Source organism: Aptenodytes forsteri, unplaced genomic scaffold, assembly GCF_000699145.1.
Source record: "Aptenodytes forsteri isolate BGI_AS27 unplaced genomic scaffold, ASM69914v1 Scaffold164, whole genome shotgun sequence".
Lineage (NCBI taxonomy): Eukaryota > Metazoa > Chordata > Aves > Sphenisciformes > Spheniscidae > Aptenodytes > Aptenodytes forsteri.
This window is the reverse complement of record NW_008795527.1, coordinates 2,453,709-2,466,709: the sequence shown is the minus strand read 5'-3', so window position 1 is coordinate 2,466,709 and position 13,001 is coordinate 2,453,709. Positions and strand designations below refer to the sequence as shown.

General features: G+C 40.8%; 1 protein-coding gene across 1 annotated transcript in view; it reads left to right on the top strand.

Moving 5' to 3' along the window:
* Positions 1-5,597, top strand: part of STK31 (serine/threonine kinase 31) — a 41,761-nt gene extending 36,164 nt beyond the window's left edge. The window contains exons 22-23 of the mRNA XM_009282076.1: positions 889-957; positions 5,406-5,597. Of these exons, the coding sequence (XP_009280351.1) occupies positions 889-957; positions 5,406-5,597 (261 nt within the window). The remainder of the gene's footprint in view (positions 1-888; positions 958-5,405) is intronic.
* Positions 5,598-13,001: the final 7,404 nt, after the last annotated feature.

The window sequence follows — 13,001 nt, the reverse complement described above, 5'->3', positions numbered from 1 at the left end:
CCAAAAACCCCAACAAAACAAAAAAACCACCAAAAAAACCAAAGGCAGTTTTACTAATGGCTGGCTCTTCTTGAAGAGAATATCTGGGATGCAGCAAGATCGGCATTCTTCTGAAACCTCATCCAAATTTGCCAGCTGAATTTCAGATTAATCCATGTGTAACTAATCTCCAGCTTGGACTTGGTGGTGTATTGATCATTTGATGGAAAGTTTTAGCTCAAATGTTAGTATTATGTTTAACAGTTGCCAGTTTCATGTTGGGCATCTGAAACTGTGTTCTCCCTCATTAAGCAGCAGTGCCACTTCTAAAATGGAGACAGTGGTTTTCTGTGTTCTCTGCTGATCTGTGTCCCAAGAGCCCAGCACTGACTAAACACATGCTTCCTTTTGCTGGCTATGTAATTGTTCAGAATAGAGGCATTTTCAGCTTAACCTGCAGGCAGGTTTTTGAAAAATGCAAAGTACACTTGGGCATGATTCTACGCAATAGTAAAGACTGTGGAAACTTACTTTGTTTATGGGTACAGGGTTCACATTTGTCTGTTGGAGTGCACTTACCCCATAGCATTTATTGAAGAGGATTACATAATTAAACGTACAGCTTGGGCATGGACTTTGAGTCATATTTTTAAAAGTCTATTTCTTTTGACCTCTGAAAGTTTCTTCTGATACTGAATTTTTTCCCCTTGTTTCTGTGTAAGGGGAACTTGAGTCCCTTGCATGTTTTATCCTACTGTGAAATTAGGAAAAAAGTCTTTCCCTGCCGTTTTCCCATGACAATCCATTTTCACTTGAAACCTGGAACCTCCTTGACTGATGTTTTGGTTTTGTTAAACTAAAGGGAAAAAAACGCCAGTGTAATGCATTATGTATCTTTTCATTTTTCAGCTTTGCATTCAAAACCAGGAGTTTGGCATAAAAGAAGATGGAACACCTGAGGTAGATATGGTTGTCATGGTATGTTAATTGTCAGATGAGGAAGATTAGACTGCTCTTGTTTAGAGGTGGTTAATAGGTAATTTTTTTTTTAAGTCAGACATTTGACTGTAAGTGCTGGGTTGAGAAAATGTTCCTAATTGACTATTTGGATAATTCTAAACAGCATGCACAAATAAAATGATGTTTGAGAAAGTAGAAAACCCCAGAGTTTTCTTAAATATTTAACTCCAATCTCGGGAGGAGCAACTTCTTCACAGAAAGCTGTTAATTGAATGACACCAGGTTACAGACTTGGAATAAGTCATTGAGATTCAGCCTCAAAGGAGGTATTTGAATTAGGAACCTGTCTTTTCTGAAGTCAGGGAAGTTGACTTTGTTCATTTGTCTTCCTACGTAATGATTGCACAATGCTTGAGCGTTAATAAAACAGCCAACTTCCATTTTAATCACTTAAATGCAGTTGTAAAAGAATATTGTGCCCTTTATTCTTTGGGGTTTGGTTTTTTTTTTTGTGTTGAAACAAACTTTCCTATGCCTCTGAAACAAATGCAGAGATGTAAGTGGACCCTGCATGATACGAATTTGTGTTGCTGCTTTCATTCTTTCTACTCTCAACTGTTGTTCTGTCTACTGTATGCCAGCAACTGTTGTCACCTGGAACTCTATTTTCAGTCCCTTTTTTGAAACTTATCCTTGTCCAGTGTTTCAGTGACTCTTTGAGAATAAGTAGACCTGTGTGCCTTTATGTTTCCCAACTTAGGTCTCCAACTTTGAAGTCAATCCTTTGCTAACTTACCTCTCTCTTAGATGTTAATCATAAGCAGATAATTTTTTGGCCTTCTCTCTGTGTGCCTTTGTTACCTGAGCACCTGTCTTTCCTTGGGTTTATTTTCTTGTGTCACTCTCCCTTAAGCTTTCAGCCTTCTGGCCAAGAGTTAAGACCTCTTTTCTTGCCTGCTTTCTACCTCTTACTGCCTCTTACTACAGGCGATTCCTTTTCTTCCTTATAAAAGTTGGAATAACAAAAGACATGCCACCATATATAGTTTAAAGAAATTCACTGGGAGGCTTATGGACCTCTTTCAAATCACTAGCCTTCCCAGACTAGTTTCTGCTTCATACTTTTTGCTGTACTTCTGCCTGTCTAGTTACTGACTGCTTTGTTCTTGTCCTGTGTCCCTCCCATGTCCCTTGAGTGGATTACCCTTGTGGTTTTTTTTTAATCTGTATGGACTATTTCTCATATCATGCTTATTCTGTTGATCTTACTTTAGCAGGTGACTGTTTAGCTTTTAAGTGGAGTCTTAGGTTATGGATAGAATTTTCTAAGGAATATAGGGAAGAGTTAGATGTTAATCCCCATATTTTCCAGAAAAGTAGAAAAATACTTCAAATGGAAAAGTAGAAAATAAAGCAGTGGAATTGCTGTTGGTCAGATAAATTTGGGTTGTTTTGTCAAGGGCAAAAGAAACCCTAATAATAAATCCCTCTTTACTGGTTATACTTGTGCATTACTGATTTGCCCCCTTTGCAGAGATACCTAGGAAAGCACGGGATTAAAATTGGTCTAGACTTACTAGAGTTGTGTTCATACTGAGCTTAGTGTATCCTGTTTACTGTCTTTAGGTTAAGAAACTGTCATGATACAGTACCAGACTAACACAGCTGTAGTGGTTCCAGTGTCCAGGCAGGGTAGCTTGTGTATCACTGCATAACACAGTACTGTAAATAATCTTGTTTTATTAGATGACTCTTCTCCTCTACAGTATGTCTTTTAATAACTTCATTTCAGCAGTTCTCCAGTGATGAAAGCATTACTGATAAAGCACAGGACTTTCTACCAAATCCCTCTGCAAAATTATTTCCAGTGTGACGCTACCAGGGAAAATAAAAGAATAAAACATGCATCATTTGAGCAGGGAGTTGATCCTGTAAATAGTGTTTCTTACCTCTCATTATAGTTGCTTGGTTTCTTATTAAAAATTAAATGAATCTCATGAAATGCACAATACTATAGGAAAGAAGACTCAGTACTTCATGATTCACCATTAGGGCTAACTAGGGGGTTTTAAATGTATTCCACAAAACTTGTACAGAACCGTCTGCCCAGTGTGTCATTCAGGATTATGCATAATAATCCTTAGATACTGAAAAACCTAACTTTCTCTCATGCATAAGGGAAACTTTGTTGTTCAAGGAAGTAGAGAAGATTTCTTGGTACATTAAAAATAGGAGTTGGTTCACTTCTGTTTTCCATAAAATCTCTGCTGTGATAATGTTTTACAAGTAAGGTCTGAAGTATGCAAATCAAAGTTTATATGGCCAGTTTCAGGGTATTGTACTTCTGTGTTCTTCTGTAGCAGGTATCTTCTGAAGTGCAAACAGCTGCCTGTATCTCAAGGCATTCAATTAATGAATTTAGCCATTATTGTTCTTAGCAGGCATTTATTCATTTTACAGCTTTTAATAAGAGCAAGTTTCTTTAACTTTTTCCCCTGATGAAAAGAAGCAGCATTTGATTTTGACCTTGTCAGGTGATACAATCCTAATCAATATATCATTGTTGGCAATTTTTAAGGATCATCCTGGATGCGTGTGCATGCATGTGCACCAACCACCAAAGTCTGCTGGAAAGCAATCTGTGCTGCCTGCAGTGCACAGGAACACGCTTGAGGGTTTTACGAAGGAATGTAACACTAATAAATATCTTTCAGCTGTTTCTTGGGGAATCTTTTAGACCTCTGGCTGTTAATCCTTGTCCCAGTTCTTGGGGAAAATCTATTTAGCTTTTATGTGCTTTATCTATAATCAGCTTATTCAGAATTAATCTCCATGCCCATCTGCAGGCTCTTGACAGGCTGGTAATTTCCCTTCCATCTCAGTCTCGTGCCCAGAGGAATTGCACACTTGCAACTAGTAAAATTTTTGTTGTTTTCAGCAAATTGCCACAGGAAAATAACGTTAAGCTTTAAAACAGGGATATTAATATTAGCTAGCTGTTGAGGAAAAGCAAAGATTAGAGATAAGATCTTGTAGCCACTCATTTAGTCATGCCAAGCTTCAGTGCGTTTCAGCATCCAGTTTTGTGTATTTTAAAAAAAAAAGGTAAATAAGAGCAACATCCAGTTTTGTGTATTTTAAAAAAAAAAAGGTAAATAAGAGCAAACACAGTGAAATGGAGTAAACGATGAAATGTTGTCCTACAGCAGTATTCCTTGTGGAATCAATCTTCAGTTTCCTTAGTGCGAGAAGATGGTGAGAAGGGGTATTTGTTGTTCACAGACATTTGATAGTATCATGAAATGCAAATATGCAAGTACAAAGCTTTTCAAGCTCTTTAAATGCTCAGACTTTCTTCGCTTTGAATTTTGCAGAGGAAGTGTGTAGTCATGGTTCACTCCTTTATTTCATTGCACATGTTTGGATCTTCTTAAATAGAGATTTTCCTTTAGGCATTTTAAATGTTTTATAAACATTTAACAGTCCTTTATGCCTGTAAGATCAACAGGTTTCAGATCTCATCTTTTCACCCAGATTTCAGATTATTTGGGGAGTGGCTAATTCTCCAGAGTCACTCTGATAATTAGTGGAAGAATTGGAAATTGTCTGCTTGTTTCTGTCTTCAAATTTTTGACTACTTGTGTACGTTGCTTTGCATCCCAGTGATTCTTCTGTCTGGGTGAAATGGGGATAGGTGAGGTGTATACAGGTATCTTGTGCTTTGCTGTTTTATTGACCCTGGTCAGAGGTGTTGCTGGCTTGGAGACGGTGAACAAGTAAGCCGCCTTATGGAAAGATTCTGTTCCCACTGAGTTTTGGTAATCTAGATCAGTATTTGAGATTGTCTTCCTTGCAGTCCCCTTGTCCAAATCCAGTGTGTGCTTTTCCTCCCTCAATAGCTGATGTTTACTGTGTTTGCATGTTTTGTGTATGGGGTCTAGCACTGTTAATGTGCTAAGAATTTAGGTACATAATCCCTTCTGATAAATCCAGAGAGCCTAAGTGTAAGTGATGGGTTAACAGCAAAATAGCTGCTGTTGATACAAAGCCCATTACTTTTTTTCCCTGTGCTCCTGTAGAGAGAGAAAGCAATATGACAAAAGTTAAAAGATGAAGTTGTAGAAGGTGAGTGGCACCTGTTCTGTTCCTTCTCAGTAGAAAGACTGACTTCACTGAACTACTATAAATTAGAGAAATACTGAATTGGTATTTTAAAATATAATAACTCATGCTCTTCTGTGAAATCTGGCACCAGGTTGACAGACCTGATGCTGAATGCTTGCTTTTATTTTGTTAATGAGCACTGACTGTCAAGTGTTGCTGACCATTGGGAATGCTATGGTACAACCTTTTGTGAGGGCTTTGGGCCCTAAGCACTTACAAGATGTGTTCATCAAATACTTGGTTGTTATTTGTGATCGAGTTTGTTTTGCTTACTGATGAAATCCTTCTCCCTCTGTTTGTAGGATGATAAAGTTAAATCTCTTCTCCTGAATTTGTTCTGCTGTAACAGACTGACAGCTGAGCAGGTGCTGAGGGATGATTGCTTCCTCGTAGTTGATGCTATTCCAGTTTCGCTACAACCAGGTGAAGAGCGTGAGCCATGTGAAGAACATGATTCTGAGAAGACAGATGAAAAAAAATACGTGATTAACTGAGGAGAGTGGAGCAAACCCTACTTAATAGATGAGGAACTTTCCCATCAGGTGTTTGATTGAGACTTCTGTTTTTGTTTGGTTTTGAAATCATTGTCCTGATCTGAAATCTCAAAATATAAAAGGTTTGGTAGGTGCAGTCATGTTTTGTGATTACACAATCTTCACTGCGTTTTCTTTTAAGTACATATTATCCCGAATAAGTTTGGGATTGTAAGTGTGGTGTTACTGATTGTGTTCTTAGTTTGTCAGCCTTTTTCTTTGTCCTTTATGTAGGCTTTAAATTTACAGAGAATAGTCTTGTTAGATGCCAGACATCTTTAAGATGAAGCTTTAGTGACTTGGTTTTGTATCCAGTTTTCTATCCCTCTTCTTGCTCTGATTCCAGATAACACATTCCTCTTAAAGATGCTCTAGGGTATTACCTTTTTGCTGGAGGTTTTTTGTTATTGCATAGCCAAGTTGTTCCTACAGCAACTGCCTTCAAGATTTAAGGAAAAAAAAAAATACTGCTTTAACAACTAGTAAAGGAAACGGAGAGCAGCCTGCCTCTTTTCTGTCTCTCTGCATTTGAAAAATGCAGTTGGCTTTCTAGAGAGCAGGCATCCTTCTAGTTGCTCCTTTGCAGTGCTGCTGCCAACCGAAGTACCATACACACGCATTTGCAAAAACTAGTGCTTATTTGCTCTACATAAATGTCTGTATGTATCACCTGTTCTTGAACGTTGTTTGCAATAGCTATAAAGGTGTGATTTTCATGAGCGGGTTTGTTTGCCTGCAACAGTTTTCTGTTAACATTACCATTGAAGGAGTTTTGTCAGCTCTTTATTTTTACAGGAAATTGTTCCTTATCTTTATGAAGGTTTTCCTTTCTTCTTGAAAAGAAACAGGTCAAAATGTGCAGAGTTGCTGTAGCAATATACTTAGCCTCTGGGTGTTGCTCTTGGACAGCGCTGTTGGCAGACTAGTATTTTGTAGAGGAATTATTGAAGCTGCATGTTGTCAGATGAAGAATGTAAAAATGCAGTATGTAATGGGCAAGAAGCAGCACCAGGGAAATTGGGGAGCTCTCAGGCACAATAACACAGGCTACAGTGGATAGAAGATACCACCTTGACAGATCCACCTCTGATATTACACTTGGTTCTCCATCCTTAAACCAATTAGTTTTTTATATGGAATAGCATGTAAGATGCTTCATCCTTTTTAATTAAATGCTAACGATTTTTTTTAATTTCTGTAATGTGTATATAAGCAATGATAGCAAAACCATTGTTAAAAATATTTTTTATGTAGAATTTTTGGTTAGTGTGATAAATATTTTCATTACAGAAATCACAGAAGAATAATACCTTGTTTTCTGTCACTGAAAATAAACAGTTTAGCAATTTTGTGGGATGCTTTCCAAATACTGATTGCAGTCTTTCACTGTTAATAAAAGGCTAACTTTGATTTTAATCAGTGTTAAACACTGAATAGAGGTTAGAAGACTAAGCTGATGGTTTGTATCGTGCTGTGTCATGTATATTAGAATAAATTTTTGCCCAGTTTTCCTGCTCCAGAGTCCATGCAACCTAAAGTGTACTTCTTAAATCTCCAAATAGCTAACCTTCTTGGTTTTCTGAAACCAGAAGTCTCTGTGTATGCTTGATTAAAAAAATTGCAGTCTCTTCAAAATCTCTTCACCAGCTGTAAGTAATACGATTTTTACATGTGGAACCTAGCACATGAGATGGATTTTTGTGGTGTGTTGTTTTTTATTTAAAAAAAAAATTGCAATAAAACTTTTGAAACCTTTTGGTACATATGAGTGTCAGGGAATGAGGCAGCCTTTCCATTTGAATTAAATGTTGATTACCGTCTTAAGTGTCACCAGTTCTGTTTGTTTCTACATGACCTTCTCTATGGTAATTTTGTAGCTCTGGCTTTCTTTTCATTTTGTACTTGCTGGAGACCTTAAGAAAATAGTTTAGTTCAGGGTCATGTTGCACAGCTATCCTGCCAAAGCTGAATACTAATCCATGGTAATGGACTGCCTGCTGTTCAGTTCGAGACACACCTTTTTCAGCTGCGTCTCTTCTGGCTAGAAGATGGGTACTTGGAGGATAGAGAAGGGAGGTTGAAATGATCCTGTAGGAATGGTCTGTCTCCTTACTCGCTTGCTGCTGCTTCTAAGAAGCCCAAACGAAACCTACCTCACTCTTCCTTGGTACCAGCATTCTGCAGTTTTGAGCAGTGTCCTTGCACAGACCAGATCGGTGGGGAACCTTCAGGGACTGAGTGTTGTTTCACTGGGACGTAAGGAGTTCAGTTGCTGTCATATGGGCCCAAGACATTCATATCTTCTTATGGCCTCTAATGGTAAGCCTGCAGTTCCAAGTCTTGGTGCTGACAACTTCCTTTCATGAGGACTGTTACCTTTGTTACTTGTTCAGATTTGTGTTCTCTCTGCACTCCTCACGTTGGTGTCCACCAGTTGTATGTTGGTATCAGTCTCAGCTTTTGCTCGGAACATCATACCCAAGTCAGCTACTACACTCGCCTTCTAGGCTGTGGATCTGGTAACAAAGAGGAAATGCTTTCTTCAGGCACCTGCAACAACTGCTTCCTCTGCTTTGCCTAACCTAACCTGCAGACCTGGGATAGGGCTGGTTTTCTTTGGGAAGAGGACTTCTTTCAGCAGATTGGGAGAACATTAACATTTCTTACCTCCATGGGTTGGGTGGAGCTGTGGGAACTACTCCTTTCTGATTGCTGCACCACTGGTCACTTCTGGAGACTCCTGCTGTTTACTGCCTCTTAATCTTCATGCCCACCGTAACATCCATAGTAACATTACTACATCTTTGTACATAGTTTGCTGCTCACTCCATTAGTATTTAACACCTCTGCCTGTGTAGTTTAGAGAAGGGTGGGGATTTTTGGACTTCAAAATAGCTGTCTGCTAGTACAGAGTCCTTCTTATCAGCACTCGCTAGTATTTTAACAGTATTTTTTCCTGATGGTGGCTGCAAGTTTGTATAGCCCACAGGTTAAGTTATATTCCTTCATAGGCAACTGCCGCAAGGACTTCCCCTAAATGAGCAAAGATTTATTTCCTCTGCAGTCGCTTCATTTCCCCAACTTCCAAGGAAATTGGTATGAATTCATCCTCATTTCAAATCAGGAGTCTAGTAGCTTGCAAGTTGATGGATTTCTAGACCATGGTGGATGTTTGGGAGCCAGATCTTCATTCATATAACTTAAAACACTGGTGAAAACTTTCCTCAGGTTTCTGGGTGTGTGCTGACAGGCACTTCACTTGCAGCTCCTGCAGCACTTGTCATGAAACGTGTGTTTTTCACAGCAGACACGCTGTGGCTAGACAGACTGAAAACGATTGTCAAATTGTCCTGTCCTTTAGGGTTGTGGACAGATCTGCTGTTAATGACATGGAATTCTGTTCTGTTAGCGCCAGCCTGCACTGTGGTGGGGGCACATGGGCTCAGGCGTTGGCATTGGGTTATGGCAGCTTTAGATTCAGGGGCTGCAGTACATCAAGATCACACCATATAGAAGCATCTTCATAAGTTAAAACCATTTGAATTGGAATTTTTAAAAAAAATGTTATCCCTTTTGTTTGGCATCTGTGTAAGCGTACAGCTGCAAGTATGTTATTAATAGGTGGGGAGAAACAAGATTTGCCCTGCTGTGTGAAGAAGTGTTGTTTGGTTTGTATTTGTTACCCTCTTGTGTTGCCAGTAGCTAGTTAGCTGCCTGAGGCCTATGGCTGGGACCCCCTCCCACTTGCTGTACAGCAGAGCTGGGAAAGCTTGCCAAAACTCCCTGACCCGCGTTTCTTCACTTGCGAACTTCCAGCTATTCAACTTTACTGCTATCTTTACAATTGGTAGCATGGTCAAGCAGACTGGATCTGTTCTGTCTCATCTCAACAGTCCTAGTGTGGACCAGAAGTTTTTGGTACCCTCAGTATGGCGTTACGAGTTTAATCTGTCAATTTAGCAACCCTCTGGCTTCTTTATGATCTCCTTTTTCAACTCTGCCCTGGTGTTTCAGCAAAGCCAAGAGCTGTACCAGCTGGTGTCAGTATACTGGATACTGGCAGACTTGACAGCTCTGGAGAAAGAGTCCTTGTTTGAAGGGGAAGAAGATGGTGCTTGTGAGCTCGGGGGTTTGAGATGCAAGATATTATTCCTCTAGATGACTCAACAGCAGGTTTTGCCCTTACCAGGTGTGTCTTGAATTGTGGCCTAGGATGTGTGTGCTGTTAAAGTGCATGTTAGGGCCTTGCAATCAGTACGTGGTTGCATGTAGTTAGTTCCAAGAGCTGAGGGAACATGTGTAATGTCCTCTCCATCACTTACCGAGTCCTCCATGCATTGCTGCAGCTTCTCTTTCTAACCAGCTTCTTGAGAACTTTTCTTCTGTCCCCTGTCCTCGCTCTGGTAATAACGTTTCTCTGTTGCTCTCAGAACCTGAAAATCTGTGAAATGCAAGTTCTTAGTAGCGTTGCCTTATGTACCCTGTGGTGGGTTAAGTTATTGCCTGCTCCCCCACCTTGCCCTGCCAAGGCTGGAGCAGAGTAGACACAGGGGCAATTCTTGAAGGAGAATAAGAGTTATGTACCCAGTAGATGGTCTTTTGGGTGTCTTGAGGTTCAATAAAAGGCTTTTAAGTGGTAATTAGCACACTTCAAATTTTTATGCTGTTTGCATGAACTTTGGTAAATTGCAAGCTGTGCAAGTCCTACCAGCTGAAACTCTGGACAAACACGCAAGGTGGCTTGTGCAGCATAAAAGTCACGTACAATGTAAGTCTGTATAGCCAGCACAACTCAGAGGATTTCTTCATGTACAAGTATCTCACTTTCAGTTTACAGAATCGATTCAGTCTCCCTCAGGAGAGAAACCAGGAGAATTCCTTTGGAGCAAATAGATTGAAGATGCTTTGGTCCAGCTACCGTGATGAAAGCTGGATGAATACTCCGAAGTAAAAGCCTGCTGACCTCAATATCAGGAGATGCAGGTGGAGGCTGCTGGAATTGGAAGTGGTTTTATTTGAAAAACTCCCCCACCCCCCCACCCCCCCCGACTTTGTTTAAAGTTGAAACTTTAAACAGATCTGTTCCATAGCAACTTTTCTTCCTTCTCCTAATTTAAGATAACTGTCAAAATGATGATTCTACAAAAGCAATGCCAACCTCTTTTTGAAGGCTGGTTGTTGCCAATGTTCATGTTGCAGGTGTGCAGTTGTCGTAAGCTCAACAATCTGCCTGTAATTTTTATCCTCTGTCCTTGTCAGCAAGAGGTGGAGCTGTTGTTCATTTGTTCTTCCAGCTGTCACCTTTCCTCTGTAAAGTTGTTTTTTTGATTTCTTTTTTCTTTTTTTTTAAACCTAGTTGGAACCTTTTGTTTGTCTGTTTTTAACTTCTCCGTTGGCCCAAGGATTGGCTACTGTGGCTACCTGTTTTCTCTGCACCTTTGTGTAAATTTTTTTTGGTGAAGTGATAAATTCTTGTACTTGCATATTGAATTTTGTTGCATCTGGATAAGTTTTAAATTATCATAGATTCAGAGAACGGTTTGGGTTGGAAGGGACCTCTAAAGGTCATCTAGTCCAACCCCCCTGCCATGGGCAGGGACATCTTCAACTAGATCAGGTTGCTCAGAGCCCCGTCCAACGTGACCTTGAATGTTTCCAAGGACGGGGCATCCACTACCTCTCTGGGCAACCTGTTCCAGTGCTTCACCACCCTCAGCGTAAAAAAATTCTTCCCCTTTAAGTATTGATAGGCTGCAATAAGGTCTCCCCAAAGCCTTCTCTTGTCTAGGCTGAACAACCCCAACTCTCTCAGCCTTTCCTTGTAGGAGAGGTGTTCCATCCCTCTGATCATTTCTTGTGGCCCTCCTCTGGACCCGCTCCAATAGGTCTTTCCTGTGCCGAGGGCTCCAGAGCTGGACGCAGTACTCCAGGTGGGGTGTCACCAGAGCGGAGTAGAGGGGCAGAATTGCCTCCCTCGACCTGCTGGCCTTGCTGCTTCTTACGCAGCCCAAGATACGACTGGCCTTCTGGGCTGTGAGTGCACATTGCCGGCTCATGTCCAGTTTTTCATCCACCAGTACCCCCAAGTCCTTCTCGGCAGGGCTGCTCAACTCTCCCAACTGTTATCCATGCAAGATACTTCTTGATAGTAATAACTTCCGTCAAGGGAGTGACAAGAGAGGCAAGCCTCTGACAGTTCTGGTATGCCATCTTTTTTCCAATGGTTTCACGCAGAACATAGCACAATTTTTTTGACTAGGATGGTCTGTGAACGTCTCCTCTGGAAAGGACATGCACAGTCATTACCTTCCCAGAGGCTGCTCCTCCTCCTTTTAATACTGGAGAGCATTGAAGAATTGAGGCTTGTTTGGGCAGGCTCTGCCATTTATACCTGGTCATGTAGGATGCTCGAGGAGCAGGAGAAAATGTGTGTGCGACTTGCAGGCGCAGCTAGGGCCACAGTTTCCAACACATCACATGAAAGAAACATCTTTTGCTATCAGGGCCTCATAGTTCAGTCACTATGACTCAACAGCCTTTGTATTTCAGTACTTAATTCCTTACATTGTCTCTGCAAACATCACTATTGTAGAGGGCAAGAATGGTTTGGTGCTGGTGTTCTCTTGGAGACACTGTTATTTACTTCATGGTGCCATCTGCAAGTAATATGACCGCTAATGCACTTAAACTGTGAGACTGACCATTTGGGTATGCTGTAGTGATTTGTCACAGAGCAGCCTTTCTTCCTCCAACTTAATAATAGGCTTCCAGCTTCGTCTGGATGTATGCTGCATGTTGTCCCACTGTTTTACGAGGGAAGCAGCTAATCTTTAAAGATAGGATCAAAACCCTCGCTCTTATTTATATTCATCTGCTCCCACTGCTGGAGACAGAAATGGTGTGGGGAACTGAAGGAGATACTGGGTACCAATGGCTTGGTTTTTGAACACCACTTTTTTCTTCCTGGATATTTCTGTTTCAGTGAAAGCCTCTAAAAGAAAGGAGGGTTTGACAGGAAGCTTAAGAAATGTGCACTGAAACTTGTTCTAAGCAGTACATCTGAAGTGTACTTGAATAGCATCTATACATACCACCCGTATGCTATTTTAAAGCATAGGTGGCAGTATTATTTCTTGATGGTCCTAACTCTACCAGAAGTTACCGCTTTTCTCCTTTGCAAGAACACAGTGGCAGGAAACAACCTGTTAGTGCTGTTAGAAGGGCCAAAATGAGCATGAAGGGCCAAAAAGGGCATGAGCGGGACAACCAGGGGATCCGGCCTAGCCAGCACGGGTTCATGAGAGGCAGGTCCTGCTTGACCAACCTGATCTCCTTCTATGACCAGGTGACCCGCCTAGTGGATGA